Source organism: Littorina saxatilis, linkage group LG13, assembly GCF_037325665.1.
Source record: "Littorina saxatilis isolate snail1 linkage group LG13, US_GU_Lsax_2.0, whole genome shotgun sequence".
NCBI classification, from domain to species: Eukaryota; Metazoa; Mollusca; class Gastropoda; order Littorinimorpha; family Littorinidae; genus Littorina; species Littorina saxatilis.
Genome location: NC_090257.1, coordinates 33,067,506 through 33,086,474, shown reverse-complemented (window position 1 = coordinate 33,086,474; position 18,969 = coordinate 33,067,506). Strand labels below are relative to the sequence as shown.

Sequence of the window (18,969 nt, the reverse complement as noted above, 5' to 3'; positions counted from 1 at the left end):
GGGTAAAGCACTTTGGTCTTCAGTCTTTGGGTTATAGCTTTCAGTGGAGAAGATGCCAATATGAAATTGCACTATGCTCTACTATTTATTGTCCTTGTCTCTATCGGACACGAAGAAGGGAAGCTACAATCGCCCCAGGCCATATAACTCTTTGTTTCCTGAGCTAAAAATTTTAACATGCAGCCCAAACTCAGCCGTCCCTACCGACCCTACCGTTCAAAGCAGTTCCGTTAACGATCAGTTACGTTCATTGCGGTTCTGTCCCGATCCTCCCGTGCCCGCACCGTTCCTTGGTCGGTACGGGAACGGGACCTACAACGGTTGTGTGGAATGGGGGTATAAGACTCGACCACTTGGCTTATAATAATAATAATAATAATAATAATGGTGATTTCTTTAGTGCTTTCGAACACACAAAGCGCTTTACAAAAGCAATAACAACATCATTACCAGAATGACGCCATTGACGGAATAGAACACAATCATAAACACTTTACAACAAAACCAAAAACAAAACATATATGTTTCAAAAATCCAGAGGCTCTTACAGGAACGAACTTATGGTGGAGACAGCTGGAAGATCTCTGGATATAATTGAAGAGGAGTAGTCTTCCTTTTAGAAAATGTGTACTCTGCCTTGCAGATTACAAATTTGTGCTGTCGGGGCTGGGTAAAGGGAGTGGAGGGTAAGAGGGTGGGGGTGGGTAAGCCGCGAGGGGAAAGAGAGACGAAAGAGAAAACTGGACAGGGAAAAGTCACTGCCTGAAGTATTCAATAAAGCCACACACACAAAAAAGAAATTAGCACATAATTTAGAGGGTCCCAAAGGGTTTAAAATCGTGATCGTGATTGGCGTTTTTTGACCTTTCTGTGACCGTGATTGCCGAAATTTCCATTTCTGTGATCGTGATGGGACTTTGCCCGTGATCTGTGATGACACAAAAATCAAGACTCGTGATCGTGATCGTCATTTGTTTTCGTGATCGTGATGGGCATTATTGCAAAGCATTTTATTTTCAACGTACATTTTTCACAGCTGTATCACTCTATGATCCTCTTTTCGTCAAGGTGTTTGTGATCGTGAAAACAAAAATCAAGGTAACTGTGATCGTGAAAGCTAAAATTTCCCTTCCCTTGATCGTGATGATACCCCCCCTTTGGGGCCCTCAATTTATGCAGGTTTTCAATTCATATTTTTGCAAAGTATCTGCACAAGCATGTGTGCCTCTGTGAGTATGTTCGTGGCTACTTTCATGGGGTACCTGTATCCTCAGAAATTTGAGGATTTCTGTTATCTCTCTTTTTCTGACACCGTTGATTTAACGTCATTTTTACAGGACATTTTTTTTCTTTTCAGTTATAAGTTGTAGTAGTTTGACCTTATTGTTTTAGGACAAGTAGAGCTCGTTCACCAGTAGCAAAGACTCACTCAGTCCGTCAGTGTGCCTGAGTGTGTGTGATGGGGAGGGGGGGGGCTCTCCCGTGACCGGCCCCCTGCAATCAGTGTACCCTTGCCCCACTGTCTTTATGAAAACATTGCTTCGGCCATGTTGATTTTAATCAACCAATTTTCTTGTTGTACATTGACACGTCCTATTTCTTATCATCCGAGCAATCTGTGACTGTGTGTGTGTGTGTGAGTGTGCGTGTGTGTGTGTGTGGGTGTGCGCGCGCGTGCGTGCATGCGGCCGTGCGTGCGTGTGTGTCAGTGAGCGTCGCGTTTTCTGAAAAATCGTTTGCATTACCCGCAGGTGAGTGCATCAAATTGGTACTTGCGCTTTATGCATCGCGCCACCAAAATCTAAAACAGCAAGAGAAATGTACGGAACGCGGATCGTATCAACAGATGCATCAAATTGATGCATCCAAAACCAAGATTTGATGCATCATTTTCAAAAACTGATGCATCATTTTCTAAAAGGATGTATCATTTTCGTATCGGAGTGCATCGGTTTTTGAAAATGATGCATCCTTTTTGAAAATGATGCCTTCTTTTGTGAAAATGATGCATCCTTTGGTGAAAATGATGCATCAAATCTTGGTTTTGGATGCATCAATTTGATGCATCAGTTGATAGGATCCGCGTTCCGTAGAAATGTAGCGGTGGAAGATCTGAACGACAACTATGAATGTGAAACGTACATCTTTTCTCTCAGGAGTTGTGTCTACAAGGAAAGAAAAGGAGGACATTCTGGTACACATCACACGTAGCAGCACCGAAGACTCAGAAAGATAGAGTCGCAGAGAGAGAGAGAGATAGGGGGTTCTTGATATACTGGTCTTACTTTCATGAAATATCAATGCATATTTTTTTTTTGATCGTAATCTAAAGGAGGGATACATGTCAGACCTAGATATTCAAAGATTTAACTCCGAGCAGTGAGCGTGCGTGCAGCTGCGCCACCAAGGTGCCGGCGCAAAATAGATCGGTTGTCATGAGCTTGAGCTATTTTTACCGATTACTTCCTTCTGTGAAAAAAAGGTGGTTTCGGTTTCGGTTGGTTAACCCTTTGGATCGTTGCCAGCTGCCTTTACAGTGCATTGTTTAAACAACCCAGCACAAGTGTTGCTTGGCTAGGCAAAGTGCCAACGAGACATCTGAGTTGTGACAAGTTTTTGGGGGGTTTTATCAGGGACATTCGTCGACAAAAGTCAGAGACGCGTTGGCAAGACCTGAAGTGGCGTTGCATTCCGCCATTCGCTATTGTAGCGAGTGTCTGGACGGTGCTTTCATTTGAGTGAGAGAAAAAAAACTGACGGCTTTGAAACAGCCGAACTAGTTTTCAGAGTCGAAACGGATAACAGGATAAGGTAATTCAGGCCCAGGTGCGTGTCCTCGCTTGATGTTTTTCAGCCGTGCGCTTTAACGTGGAGCCGGATTAACATTATGCTATTCTCTTAAAATTACGTCGTCTTTTCCCTGCAAAATCAAAATTTCTCGCTTGTTCGGATACTTGATACATCGACCAAAAAAGAAGAAAAAGAGAAAAAAGAACTCGAGCAAATCGGCTGAGCCAAACGATATCCCTTGGCAACAATTTAAGACAAGTATAAGACGAGTCCAGACGTTCGTCCGACTTCGTAAATCGGAAGCTAGAGTTCAGAAAGGATCTAGCTGGAGGAGAAGAAGAAGGAAAAAGCGAGGTAATTCAAAATTCACGAAAGGAAAAAGACACACATAAGAGAAGATCATCGCCTGAGAATGGACCGTTCACCTATCTACACCCCATCCAGAAGCTCGTCCACGACCTCGTCAGAGAGCAGCCTTCCTTACGCAACGATGATTCCCAACTCATCCAAAGAGAAGTTACTGCCCACCTTCAAGCCCCAGTCACCCCGCCACCACCCTAAAGTCCGCACACCAAGCCGCAAGATCGCTCTGTCTGCGTTCCTGATCAGCCTGCTCTGCCTGCTGCTACTGGCCCTGAGCGCTCTTCTCGTGTTCTTCTACCTGAAGGACCTCCAGGGAGGCGTCTTCCAGGGACACGAGGAGGTCTGCATGCCTTGCGACCAGGTGCGGCCCAACCCCTTGTCGGACGCACACTCTCCTTTGCTGGATCTCCTGGAGGTCCGTCCCAGTAAGGATGACGTCGACACGGAGATCTGCTGTGCTCACACCGCTGCCCAGTACGCAGCGCTGTTTAAGCTGGTGAGTTGGAGCTAATTGAACATGTACTTCTTTTGAAGGCAAGATAGATGCAATGAGGTGTGATGAGAGAAGATAATAAGTTTTGTCAGATATGATAAGATTGTGTAAATGAGGTAATATGAGATAAGATAACATAGGATGTTGTTGTTGTTGTTGTTGTTGTTGTTTATAGTCGTTTTCTGGTCTCGGAGAACCCATGGGGATCATCATGCAAGACCGATTCAGCTTCGATCTTATTTTCTGTTTTGTTCTCAGACGATCGAGCCAAGATGAGATAAGCTAAGATAAGCTAAGATAAGCTAAGCTAAGATAAGATAAGATAACACAACACAACACAACACAACACAACACAACACAACACAAAACAGAGAGACGACACAAGACAACACGCGTCAAGATTGCTTCATTGTACACATACTTTATATGTATGCCAAAAACAAAACTGAAAATTGTCCTCATGTCTAACATCGATATCCTTTTCCTGCAGCGTATTGTAAGGCGTATTCTCATATTAGTCAGGGATCATGTCCGCGCCTCCCGAGGCTGAACTGGCCAAAACCGTTTGCCTGATAATGTTGAGAACTAGACATACATGTCTGTATTCTGGAGACATTTGACTGAAATAGAGCTGGGTGAGTTGTTAGGTACATCGTTATAGAAAATATCAACTGTGGAATTGAGCGTTTCTTTTTTGTATCCCTGAATGCTATTTTAAACATTCCCTTCTGCTGTTTCAGATTCTCCAGAGACAAGAGGAAGTAAAACGACTGGCGGGTAAGTCCAACTGCCATATTAAGACATGTAGAGTGCGTTAAGACAGCGAATGTGGTTACTTACAGTCTTACAACAATGAAACAGATGGCAGCATAAAAGTGTATCATAATATGTACTTTACTTTGGTATCTGCATGCGTGTTCTCAAACGTTTTTATTTTCACATATAATCATCTGTTTGTTTAGACGTCTTAGGCACTCAGGACGGTAGATTGGACAAAAATGAAGTTCTTCGTGACCCGGAAGCGATTCCATCTGTTCTGCGTAAAGCAGTGTCTGCGCACCTTGTCCATAAACCGCCATCTTCCGGTGCAGGTAATACCATCTTCGACAACCCCTTCCCAACGCTCCAGCCATCTCATTACCGCCCCCCCCCCCACCCCCCACTCCTACCGATGTTGTACTATCGTGTTAGCATATATATATTTTTCTCATTCGTGTCTCGTGAGTAATTGAACGCGAGACACTGTATTTGTTCTCATCGTTTGGATCGTTTATGGAATGTTTCTATAGGCGGTCTGAGGACAAACGTTTGCTTAAATCTTTATCCCTGTGAATGCTCTCTCTCTCTCTCTCTCTGTCTGTCTGTCTGTCTGTCTGTCTGTCTGTCTCTCTCTCTTTCTCTCCATCCCTCCCCACTCTCTCTCTCTCTGTTTCTGTCTCTCTCTCTCTGACTATGTCTGTCTGTCCGTCTCTGTCTCTCTCTCTCTCTGTTTCTGTCTCTCTGTCTGTCTGTCTGTCTCTGTCTCTCTCTCTGTTTCTGTCTCTGTCTGTCTGTCTTTGTCTCTCTGTCTCTCTCTGTCTCTCTCTCTCTCCATCCCTCCCCACTCTCTCTCTCTGTTTCTGTCTCTCTGTCTCTGTCTGTCTGTCTGTCTCTCTCTCTCTGTCTCTCTCTGTCTCTCTCTGTCTCTCTCTCTGTTTCTGTCTCTCTGTCTCTCTCTCTCTGTCTCTCTATCTGTCTCTCTGTCTCTGTCTCTCTCTTTCCATCCCTCCCCACTCTCTCTGTCTCTCTCTCTCTCTGTTTCTGTCTGTCTGTCTGTCTGTCTGTCTATATGTATGTCTGTCTGTCTATCTCTCTCACTCTCTCTCTTCTCTCTCTCTCTGGTCTCGCGTAAATAAGCAATGAACGAGGAACTGGTTTTCCTAAGTGTTTTTTCTGACATACAAAGAGTACTCGGAAGAGCACTTCCTGATTCAACTGACGCCTGAAAAGCAATGTTCACGGTGTGATGAGGTGACCTTAAAAGCCACTGTGTGTGACAAGGTCACTCCGTACACGTAATCATCCACCCGGATAGGCTACTAGAATGCAAAGGAAGCCAGGTATAAATACATTCGTGTATTTTACCTGGAGTTTTTAAGCCGCCATTAGAATAATGGGGGGCTTACTGGATTTGCTCTGTCTGTTTGTTTGTTTGTTTGTTCGTTTGTTTGTTTGAGGCGGGCGGGCGGTCGGTCAGTCGGTCGGTGTTTGTCGGGTAAGACTTGTATCTCTGGGTCAATTAAGCTCAAATTTTGTGAAATTGTTAGGAATAAGCTTTGTTTTTTGTATGCAAAAAAATACATTTCTAACGGTAGTCAAACGGAAGATATTAGCTTTTAACGGACAAACCGAGCCAGGGGACGAAACCAGGGGACGAAACCCACTGACGTGTGCGGGAATTCCCGCAGGTTACTTCCCTTTCCCCTTTTTGGTTCACTGATCTATATTTTTAGATCAGTGTTTTGGTTTGGCAGCCGCCATGCTTTTGTTCAATTTCATTTTACGTGCTCCGATATTTGGATGCTTCGTTGGCAGTGGAGTTTGTTTTATTGGTGTGTGTGGTTCCGTGGTACGGACTCGTTTGCCAAATAATGTTTTGGTCTTATGTTATTTATACTTGCATTTTGTTTCACACTTCGACTCTATATTCTATAAGAATCAGACAGTGTAAAAGTATTACCATGAACATACTCAGTTTGCTGAAAAATAACTTTAATTTGAGTTATCTCCCTTCCTTAAGAATTTTTTTAGAAGATAGTAGAGATTCAGGGCCAAAAACATATAAATATGTTATATTCGGATTAAAAACAAGCTCTTAAAATTAAAAAAATATAAAAATTTTGAGCAAAATTAAATTTCCGAAATCAATATAAAAACAATATCATCTTATTCCTTGTCTGTCTGTCTCTGTTCTCTTAGCTTCCCCTCTCTGTCGGTGACTACTCTCTCTCTCTCTCTCTCTCTCTCTCTCTCTCTCTCTCTCTCTCTCTCTCTCTCTCTCTCTCTCTCTCTCTCTCTCTCTCTCTCTCTCTCTCTCTCTCTCTCTCTCTCCCTCTCTCTCTCTGAATATGGTTTGAAACAGTTTTGCGTGACTTAAGGTCGCGGCCGGTTTGGAATCCGGCCCGGGACGGACACGGGTCAACTGTATCCATGTCCCACCCCCGTTTCACCACATGGCGGCGTATTGACCCGTTGTGGTCAACCCTTGTTTTTAATAGGGTTCTCCACGTGACTTGGTGCATGTAATTACATACCGGATTGCAACAGCCGTGTAACTTACAGTATCGTTTACATTTATATAATAACATTGTCATCGCATCATAAGATGTTGTCGAAAGACGGCATATGGTACATGTATGACGAAATCTGATAGGGAGGATAGATTTGCTGCAGAGAGAGAGAGAGAGAGAGAGAGAGAGAGAGAGAGAGAGAGAGAGAGAGAGAGAGAGAGAGAGAGAGAGAGAGAGAGAGAGATAGGGGTGGGAGAGAAGGAGGGAGAGAGAGAGAGACAGACAGACAGACAGACAGACAGACAGACAGACAGAGGGAGAGGGTTTTGAGAGAGAGAATAACAGACCAAACAGAAAAGAACCTGACCTCCAACCTGTCCTGAGACATTGAAAGAGAGAGAGAAAGAGAGAGAGAGAGGGGGAGATAGTGAGAGAGAGAGGGGAGAGAGAGAGAGAGAGAGAGAGAGAGAGAGAGAGAGAGAGAGAGAGAGAGAGAGAGAGAGAGAGAGAGAGAGAGAGAGAGATGGATGCAATTCGATAAGGAGAGCAAAGCGAGAGACAGCAACGCGGCCACCTTTACTTTCATCCTTGAACTATTCAGTATATCATGAGTTTTTGATTCTTATTCAGACGAACCCAACATCCAGCGATGGAAGTCGGGCGCGGAAAGCCCCATGTCTCACGTGCGACAGGGTCTGGTCTTCGAAGACAACAACAAGATCACTGTGGTCACTCCGGGTCTCTACTTCGTCTACTGTCAGATCCTCTACAACAAGGCCGATAAACCTCTCACCTCCATGCTTGCCAGCGCCTACGTCATGCGAAACAGCTTGTCATACCCTGCGTCATCGGGGATCTTGTTGAAGTCGCGTCACACGCGATTCAATGACGACACAGATCGTCACAGTAGCTACGTAGGGGGTCTCTTCTTTTTGCACAAGGGTGACGGGCTCTTCGTGAGGGTGTCCGTCCCTGAAGCCGTCTCCCATGACGACAGGGCGAGCTTCTTTGGCCTGTTCAAAGTCGGGAATTAGTATCTGCAATTCCGACGTGGTTGTGTGACAGGATATTACATTTCTGCTGCACGTGTTCTCACCATGCCTAATTTTCAGGCTGAAAGATAATCGAGAGTAGTGGGTAAGGAATAGTTTCAGTCAATTACCAACGCAGATGAGAAAGTGCGAGGTCTTTTTTTTCCATTAAACCTTTTAGTACCGCGTCACTATTAGCCTCCAAACATGATTCGTCTCGTATTGTACGTACTCACGTGTGCCCAGCACATGTATCGTGCTTTTCTGTTTGCAAGATGGTAGCGTAAACTGAAACATAACTTTCATTAATCCTGTCAGGAGGTGGCAAATCTCAAAGAAGGAACTGTAAGTCCTTCGTACTCAAGACTGAACTCAGGTTTTTTTTCAATTCTCCTACATGCCATACCAAATGAGGTAGGAGGAAGCTCTGTCACATGACCAGGCCGGAATAGCAGGTTCATCTAATTTCACTTACAAGTTTGAGCATCACAAACTGAGATTGTCAGTATCCCAGTAGTTTATAGAGACTATATATGCAATATGTGTTGTATCAAATTTGACGCATGCGTCATTGAGTTGCCAAAAGCAACGGAGGATGGTAAGACAATGTCAAAGCAGACTGACCAATGCACACTGCACACATAATGTTCAATTCGTTGTCTGTAGCAGAGATGTTCAAGGCAACTACGAAGAACAGATGTGTGTTTCTGCGCGCGCGCTGGCCCGCGCGCGCACGCGCTATGTTTATACGCATGTTGTTTTTTAATTGTTCTTTGATCATTTTTAGACTGAACATTTTTGAGTTCGATATGTCGTGAGTTAGAATTTACCCAGATTTGAAGTTTGTCAATACGTGTGTAACGATGGCTTCGTTTTTCACCGAGGTGCGCGTTCGCCACCCCAGCGATGTTGTGGCAGAAGCACTTGGCATGATAATGTCAACGAAACTCCGTTTTGCCTTTCTTGTGTGTGTGTGTGTGTGTGTGTGTGTGTGTGTGTGTGTGTGTGTGTGTGTGTGTGTGTGTGCGTGTGTGTGTGTGCGGACACATGATCTACGAATTTTCGTGTTTGCTTTTTTTGTCAATAAAATTACACTGAAACTAACTTGTCATCGATTATGTGTTTAATTTCGTATCAGTTACAGTTTCACGCAGTTGTGGTTTTAGTCATAGCAAGTAAGTAGTTACACCCGCAGCCAACAGATCCATGCACGTGACCACGTGTACACCGCCAAAACACATAATTGTATTTAAATACGACTTTCATATATGTATAATTTTTGGTATTATACAAGTTTACTGCCCTAAATTCAAGCAAGCTGCCGCTAATGACCAACGCCTGAACACCAAGATGACCTATAAGTCAGCTACCGTTTGTTAAAAGTGAAGCAAACGTACGTATGATCAAAAGCGGCCATTATCGCTCAAATGTTTATTTGGAATGTTCATTCAATGCACAACCCCATGTTCAAGAAGCATAATAAAACGTCTTACTATTGCCGAAGAGAGTGGATGTGGGCAACTATTAAAGGCACAGTCAGCCTCCCGTAAACCATCACAGACACTGTCAGGCTTTTACACACAGTACAAACACTCTTTCATTTAAACACTCACCGCTTAAGAACACCCTAGGTGCCCTCCGTAAAGAGCGCGCAGTTTTCAAAGAATTTATTTTTGCGTGGTTTATCTTACCCCTGAGCCATCGTGAACACGTGTGATCCAGTTTCCTTTTTTTTCACAATTTAGTCGTCAGTTAGTAGCCTAATTTGAATGCGACTCGCTGTAAGCTTATCTACTATAGCACGTTATTGTGTACCTCTGAATCTAAACGCAAAAAAACGGCTGCGAGTCACACGAACTAGAGCGGTGGTGTTGACCGTTCAGAGGAACTGGCGCTATGCAGAACCGTCGTCTGCTACGAAAAAGACGTTTTGCGTGACACGTTTCCGGCTTTTTTTTTCAAACTTTCAAAACTTCGAATTGTACTGATCTTGTCTTGATGGAAAAAGATTTCTTTTATGATAAGCTGTCAATTTATTATTTAGCTTTTAAAAGTTATGTCTTGCGCCAAAACGAGGCGCCCGATTATGATACTGAACAATCCGGCTGGCCACGTAAAAATTAATTCTTTGAAAATTGCTCGCTCTTTACGTAGGGCACCTAGGATGTTCTCAAGCGGTGAGTGTTTAAACGAAATGGTGTTTGTACTGTGTGTAAAAGCCTGACAGTATCTATGATGATTTAGGGTAGGCTTAGTGTGCCTTTAACCTTTTAAACTATTCAATTTAGTCAGTAACAGCTTCTCCGCATAGATTTAGGCACACTTAGTAAATGAATACAGGTGAATAGTTCAAGGGAAGTAACCGGGCTCATACTCGAACCTCACTGCAGTTTTACCTATTTTAGAGAGCCGGAAAGGGAGGGAGAGAGAGAGGATTGTTTTTCAGTGTTGTTGTGCAGGGCCGGACTAGGGGGGGGGGTGTTACAGGGGTTGCGCAACTCCACCCCCCCCCCCTGGCTTAAGCCCAAACGCTTTTCTTTTCTTTGTGGAGGAGGGGGGGGGGGGGTTTGCATCTGGATCATCATGAAATCCGAGGAGAAATCGCGCCTCTCACCCCCTCAAGACATTTTTCTTCAACGATTTTTGTGATGAAAAGTATGAGTCCTTACAATCTCAATTCTTCTTCATTGCTTGCTGTCGAATTTACCTTTTTTGTTCGAGGAGAGGCTTCCTTTCCCTCCAGAAACATCAAAAAACGTTCAGCTTGCAACCCCCACCAAGGGGGCTTCGCCCCCCAGAACCCCCATCTGTAACCCCCCCCCTCCCTCCCTAGTACTTACCTAGTCCGGCCCTGTTGTGCATGTGAAACCAGGTTCGAGGAACGAAGTGGAAACAAAATCGATTAATGATCAGCTATTTAGAGATGAAAACATAATCGATGATGATTTGATGTTATGAGGAGAATGTGTTTGGGCCGGACTCACTGGACTATCACTCACGGACGTCTTTCTCTCTCCGTCCACAACAGATGTGACAACAGCAGAAGATCTAACTGATGCACCCGTATACTTGAAACTCAGTTCCCCACTACCCCGGGTAGTTTGTTTGTTTGTTTGCTTAACGCCCAGCCGACCACGAAGGGCCATATCAGGGCGGTGCTGCTTTGACATATAATGTGCGCCACACACAAGACAGAAGTCGCAGCACAGGCTTCATGTCTCACCCAGTCACATTATTCTGACACCGGATCAACCAGTCCTAGCACTAACCCCACAATGCCAGGCGGAGCAGCCACTAGATTGCCAATTTTAAAGTCTTAGGTATGACCCGGCCGGGGTTCGAACCCACGACCTCCCGATCACGGGGCGGACGCTTTACCACTAGGCCAACCGTGCCGGTCCCCGGGTAGACCCCATACTCTTATGCAATATGTCGCCTGGTTGACCCCGGGTAGACCCGAGTCAACCAGGCGACGCGCGTATTTTATTATTTACGACGCGCGTCATAAATGATTTAATACACGCCGGAAGCAATAATTCATACACGCCGCAAGAAGTCAGCGGTGCAATAAAACTTGAATCGGAAAATGTACGACTTGCAAAGCGACAAATCTCGGTGTAGATCGTGGGGAATACCAGAGATCTGTGAATACAGATCTGTGTAAAGGCACAGTAAGCATCCCGTAAACCATCACAGATACTGTCAGGCTTTTAGACACAGTACAAACACCCTTTCATTTAAACACTCACCGCTTAAGAACATCTTAGGTGCCCTCCGTTAAGAGCGAGCAATTTTCAAAGAATTTATTTTTGCGTGGTTTATCTTACCCCTGAGCCATCGTGAACCCGTGTGATCCAGTTTCCTTGTTTTGGTTTAAACAAAACTTTATTCAATTTTAATCATGACAAGAACAATGCATGGATGATTACATACTCAAGCATATAATGCTTATTTTAAGCAATCATAATAATTACAAAACAAGGGTTAGCATGATGGCGGAATAAATCGACATTAACTCATTTCAGGAAACGAAGAAACAACAACAACAACAACAAAAAAAAACCAGATACACAGACAAGCAGAAAATGGGAAGGGGTTGGTGATACAGGAGGTGGGGAAAGGGCACGAGAGAACAAGAATAGGAGTTAAGCCCGCCACCGACCACGGCCAAACCACGCCGAACCAGCTCGTCGAACGCTCGGCGAACATTCCACCGAACCAGTTCTGTGTACTAACTAACGCTGTTGACTTGGGGTCTATGTCGACCAAAAGAATGGGATTCACTGTAGGTCGAGTTCCTGTAGGTGGATTCTTTGTATACCTAAGACTTTAAAATTGGCAATCTTGTATACAGGGAATACCACAGGGTGTAGTTCCTGTAGCGTTTTGCTAATATCAATGAAAGTCACGTGATGCTTAGCGACATCGTTAGAATTTGATGTTTTTCTATATTTTTTTGATATTTCTTAGAAATTCGAGTATGGTTTGCAAGTTTTATTGAAAAACTGCACCCTGTGGGATTCCCTGTATACTAGATTGCCAATTTTAAATTCTTATGCATACAGGGAATCCACCTACAGGAACTCGACCTACAGGGAATCCCACTCTTTTGGTCGACATAGACCCCATCAGCCTAACTAATAGGGGAAACCCCTGATTTGTTTTCACAATGTAGTCGTCAGTTTGTGATTTCCAATGCGACTCGCTGTAAGCTTATCTGCAATAGCACGTTATTATGTACCTCTGAATCTAAACGCACCAAACGGTTGTGATTCACACGAACTCTAGCGATGGCTTTTGACTGTTCAGAGGAACTGGCGATAGGCATTACCGGCGTCTGCTATGAGAACCACGACCTTGCGTGACCCTGCTTCCGGGCTTTTCTTTTTTCAAACTTTCAAAACTTCGAATTGTACTGATCTTGTCTTGATGAAAAAAGAATTCTTTTATGATTTAAGAATGTTTGTGTAACAAGCTGTCAATTTATTATTTAGATTTTAAAAGTTAGGTCTAGCGCCAAAACGCACCGTCCGATTTTGTTATCAGACAATCCGCAAAATTAATTCTTTGAAAATTGCTCGCTCTTTACGTAGGGCACCTAGGATGTTCAAAAGCGGTGAGTGTGTAAATGAAAGGGTGTTTGTACTGTGTGTAAAAGCCTGACAGTATCTGTGATGGTTTACGGGAGGCGTACTGTTCCTTTAACGGTGAGCACAAGCTTTTACTTAGAGACTTTACAATTGATGGGGAATAGGCGACTTGCCCAATCGGTCAGCGCCGCCAAATCGCGCGATAAATGTGCGTTAACTTGCGTGGCCTTGCGAGATCTGCCGCAAAATGCGGGCATGTTCGGATAGCTCTGTGAGGGGTTGCGTTTCAGTCTGGACACTTCGCCTTGAAAATTGTGAATTTGTACTGTGAGCAGTGGGCTGCGGCAATGATGGCCGCAAGAATAATCCTAAAGTTCGTTCAAAGTACCCAAGCATGGCCCGTGCACAAAGGAAAGGCGATCGATTTTTTACAAAAGTTGTTTTTTAACACAAGCCAGAGAACACCAGCGCTCGTGAGAGCCATAAAACAGTTTGACCGCAGGGAAGTGAACCTTTCTCATCTTTCGCACAGGAAAGCTATTTAAGCGGGGTATTGGGCAAGTTGGCTATAACCCTTGCAAAACGAGATATGTTGCCATTGTGGACATTTTTTATAAATAGTGTCCCTTACCTTTAATGTGCCATGTTCTCGCTCCTTGCTTGTTTCTTTGTCTTTCCGGTTTTGTTTTTATTCACTACCGTGTATCGGTTTTTTGGATATTAATTTGTTATTAATAGTTTAATGTTGTTTTGTTATTCTTCTTCTTTTTTTCTGGTTAAAACTGTATCCATATAATTATTTACTTTATGCTGTTTGATATTCTTTATTTGTTGCAAAATGCCAGGTTAAACCTCTTCGGTTGCCTATTTTTGTTTGATAGTGTATAAGCTTGAGTTGGTGCCCTTGGTAACTATGACTATATATACTTCCCCAATGTTAATAATGTGCTCTTAAGTTTTAACTTGGACACACACACACACACACACACATTCACACACGCACGCACGCACGCACACACACACACACCAACACACACACACACATACACACACACACACACACACACACACACACACACATCAACAACCGTGGCAATAGCAAAGAGGAGTTCTCTCACTTTTATTATGAAACCATATTCACAGGCCTTGAGCAAAGAAAAAAAAGCCCCATTGAAACAGCAATCTTTTCAAAAACAGCAGAGTAGATGTTTGAATGTAGACATTTTATACACATGTTCTTCAACCATCACCACTGTCAGAAAAAGACTAGTCGTGACTTCCGGTCCAAGTCATGCAGCAGTGCTTTCGGTCTCTTACTTCTGGAGTTGAATAATGTCATTTTGTCTTTGCTTTTTGTCTTTCACAGAGAGCGTTCGATAAAATATGAATTTTTTAAAATTGCTTTTAGGTGAGTTTATCGGGTTCTGAGATGCGTAAGCCGTTTCTAGATATCTTTTGAACAGTTAAACTGACATCAATCAATCAATATGAGGCCTAAATCGCGCGTATTCCGTGGGCACAGTTCTAAGCGCAGGGATTTTTTTTATATTTAAAAAAAAAAATGTATGCAATTTATATCGCGCACATATTCACGGCGCAGGGATTTATTTATGCCGTGTGAGACGGAATTTTTTTACACAATATATCACGCATTCACATCGGCCAGCAGATCGCAGCCATTTCGGCGCATATCCTACTTTTCACGGCCTATTATTCCAAGTCACACGGGTATTTTGGTGGACATTTTTATCTATGCCTATACAATTTTGCCAGGAAAGACCCTTTTGACATGTCGTAAAACAAAAGTTAGTGCTCTCCTAATTCAGGAATGGTAATTTCGTCAGAAAAATCCTTTTTAACACTACATTATTATCATGAAGGACGCTTTGTGTATTAATGCGGTTTTTGTCAGGTAGAGTTTGAACAAGAGAACCCCAACTGAACACCACCACCCCATAAGAAAACAAGTCGCGTAAGGCGAAAATACAATATTTAGTCAAGTAGCTGTCGAACTCACAGAATGAAACTGAACGCAATGCCATTTTTCAGCAAGACCGTATACTCGTAGCATCGTCAGTCCACCGCTCATGGCAAAGGCAGTGAAATTGACAAGAAGAGCGGGGTAGTAGTTGCGCTAAGAAGGATAGCACGCTTTTCTGTACCTCTCTTTGTTTTAACTTTCTGAGCGTGTTTTTAATCCAAACATATCATATCTATATGTTTTTGGAATCAGGAACCGACAAGGAATAAGATGAAAGTGTTTTTAAATTGATTTGGACAATTTAATTTTGATAATAATTTTTATATATTTAATTTTCAGAGCTTGTTTTTAATCCGAATATAACATATTTATATGTTTTTGGAATCAGCAAATGATGGAGAATAAGATAAACGTAAATTTGGATCGTTTTATAAATTTTTATTTTTTTTTTACAATTTTCAGATTTTTAATGACCAAAGTCATTAATTAATTTTTAAGCCACCAAGCTGAAATGCAATACCGAAGTCCGGGCTTCGTCGAAGATTACTTGACCAAAATTTCAACCAATTTGGTTGAAAAATGAGGGCGTGACAGTGCCGCCTCAACTTTCACGAAAAGCCGGATATGACGTCATCAAAGACATTTATCAAAAAAATGACAAAAACGTTCGGGGATTTCATACCCAGGAACTCTCATGTCAAATTTCATAAAGATCGGTCCAGTAGTTTAGTCTGAATCGCTCTACACACACACACACACACACACACACACACACACACACAGACACACAGACACAGACACACACACACACACACACACGCACATACACCACGACCCTCGTTTCGATTCCCCCTCGATGTTAAAATATTTAGTCAAAATTTGACTAAATATAACAAAACACCATCACCGTCAGAATACTTGCAGCATGACACATGACACATAAAAAAGAATATTTGTAGCCTGGTATATGGATAAAGAAGAATATTGACAGTATAGTACAAGCATACAGAGAAAGAGAAATCAAGCATTGTCTACATTTTCGTCGTCTTTGAGAGAAAAGACGCAAAAAGAAAGAAAGAAGAATACATTATTTTTCATTTTTCATGGCAGCTGGATAATCTTCATTCAGTCCAAGTCGCTGCCTAGCAACCGCTTCAGTCTCTCGCCGATTGATTTTCCCTCTGTCGGTGGTTGGCAGGGCGTCGAAGAACAAGTAATACTTTGGCACCGCCGTCGATTCATCTTTCTCTGACGTCAGAAACAAGGTCTTGCAGAACTTCGTCAGCCCTTCTGACGTCAGCTTTGCCCCGGGACTGGGCACGACGCATGCGCAGAGCTCCTGGTAGAAATAAGGGTCGGGCACGGGCACTATAACGACAGTTTCCAGCCCCGGGCACCGATTGATGCGTCGCTCCAGCCAGCCAGGATACAGGATGAAGGAACCTCGCATGATGCTGTTGGCTGTACGGCATATCGTGAAGAGCTGAAAAAGTAGTGAATAGATGATCTGAGTGATGGTCAATCCTGTTAGTAATTGGGCAAAGTTGACTTCAATCAATCAATCAATGACGCTTATATCGCGCATATTCCGTGGGTACAGTTCTAGGCGCTCTGCAGTGATGCCGTGTGAGATGAAATTTTATACGGCCAGTAGATTGCAGCCATTTCGGCGCATATTTACCTTTCACGGCCTATTATTCCAAGTCACACGGGTATAGGTAGACAATTATTAACTGTGCCTAAGCAATTTTGCCAGGAAAGACCCTTTTGTCAATCGTGGGATCTTTAACGTGCACACCCAATGTAGTGTACACGGGGGGAGGGTTCGGACACCGAAGAGAGTCTGCACACAAAGTTGACTCTGAAATAAATTTCCGCCGAACCTGGGATCGAACTCACGCTGACAGCGGCCAACTGAATACAAATCCAGCGCGCTACCAACTGAGCTACATCCCCGCCCCGACTTTGCAAAATCTACTTCACGAAGCCAGCTGCACTTAACATTGGCACTGGATTCTCAGTAAAAAGACTTGCGAATTCTTCACGAAGTCAACTTCGGGCTCAATTAGGGAAGGCCTTCTTAACTTGGTTCTGTGTTTAAGTACGTGCATAAATTGACAAACAAAAAATAAAGTCAGTTTTCACATCTAGGTTTGTCTGGATTTTTTTTAAGGATCAAGTTTCAGTTGTCACTGTTCATTTGTCCGGTAAGTCGCGATTTCGTGTTCTTGGACATAAATATTTTCTTCCGTTCGTGACGAATTCTTTGCAGAAAACAAGTATTGCTTGCCATTCCTTAGATAGACAGGGTACACATTGACATCATGAGCCACACAAAGACACCCCCCCCACACACACACACACAAACACACACACATACACACACACACACACACACACACATATATACACACACACACACACGCACACACGCGCACACACACACACACACACACACACTCACGCGCGCGCGTGTCACCGTCTCTGTACCTCCCCCTTGTCGTTGATGTAGCCCGTGTCTCCAGTCCTGTAACATCCGTCCTGGGTAAAGGCACGCTGCGTGGCCTCCTTGGTCAGATATCCCCCGAACAGGTTGGGACTGCGAACCAGGATTTCTCCCAGCTGCCTCACAGGCGGGTCACGCAGGTCTTTGTTGACCACCCTTACTTCCACGCCGCTTGCTGGTGGTCCGTTGTTGCAGTTCTCGTAGCTGTTTTTGTCAGTGACAGTCTGTTGGGAAAAGTTTGAGTGTTATTCATGTTCCACCCCCGTGTCACCACTGGGGCTCGTAAAAGACGTCGGTCATTCTGCCATAAGTGCAGGTGGCTGATTACACCAAAACACGCATACACCTGGGTAGCGCAACTCTGTTGCTGCTAGCTTTCCACTGGGAGAGAGCGACCCGAATTTCCCAGCGATGGGACAATGAAGTAATGAAAATGAAAAAAATACAAAAAATACTAGTCAGTGCTGACAAGTTAAGCAACCCTGATGTTCAATCTGAAATGTTATATTTAAATACTCATCAAAATTAATTGAACTACAAGACTAACTTCATTTGTGATTTAAGTAGTCAGGCATGGTCCTGTGATTCTTTTCGAACTTTTTTTGACGACATACAGTTTACCACAGAGTGTTTAACTATGCTTAAGAAAATGTGTCCAAATTGCGAATATTTACGTTAAAGATGGTTTTTATTTTATTTTATCAGTCTTAAGGAACAGGTCACAGAACTAAATACTCCGTCACGGCGGAGGGCTGACCGTGCACCCAAAAGCGGACTCAACCAAATGGGTATTTTTTGAAAGCTTGGGGCCTGCCGAACATAAAAATCGATGTTAACAAGAAATATTCAAGGGCGCACTTTCTCTTTTCAGTCAAAATTCAACTATACCCTGAAGAGTGATGCACGAGCATTTCAGACGCTTGCCTCTGAAAAAAGAAGTTCTCAGCCTAAATTACGAACTCAAACTGGTACGTTTTACATATAAATGTGTTAGTTGGTATCTTTTGATTATCACAAAACAATTTGCGACTGCTTTGGCCGAGGATGCTGGTGACAGTATCATTATTATGAACCCTACCCTAAATCCAGGAAAGACGTCGTCCAAAATGTAGGTAAGTTTTGATTAAAAATAAATTCACACAAGACTAGTATTGTTGTTTGGCTTCAATGGATATATTTTCGTCAAGTATGATGTCTTTACATAATATCTGTAAAATATGAATGGATTTGAACCATATACTATGTCACTATGACCTTCCAATCTTCCTAACCCCCAGCCCAGTAAAGCGTGCGAGACGTTTCCTGAAAAAATGTCGCTTTGTGGTGCGAGTTCAGTGTGACATGATTAGTTTCCAGAACCCCATTTCTGACTTTCAAAGTTTATCTACATACATTTAGCAATGCACGAGCAAAATATGACAACTTAATGGTGCCTTTTGGTTTAAT

General features: G+C 43.3%; 1 protein-coding gene across 1 annotated transcript; it reads left to right on the top strand.

Annotated features, from left to right (window-relative positions):
* The first annotated feature begins 2,602 nt into the window (after positions 1 to 2,602).
* On the top strand, positions 2,603 to 9,050 carry LOC138945540 (CD40 ligand-like). The gene is made up of 4 exons (XM_070316981.1): positions 2,603 to 3,649; positions 4,387 to 4,423; positions 4,609 to 4,737; positions 7,546 to 9,050. The coding sequence occupies exons 1-4, from the start codon at positions 3,203 to 3,205 to the stop codon at positions 7,947 to 7,949; spliced, it is 1,017 nt and encodes a 338-aa protein (XP_070173082.1). The 5' UTR covers positions 2,603 to 3,202; the 3' UTR covers positions 7,950 to 9,050.
* Positions 9,051 to 18,969: the final 9,919 nt, after the last annotated feature.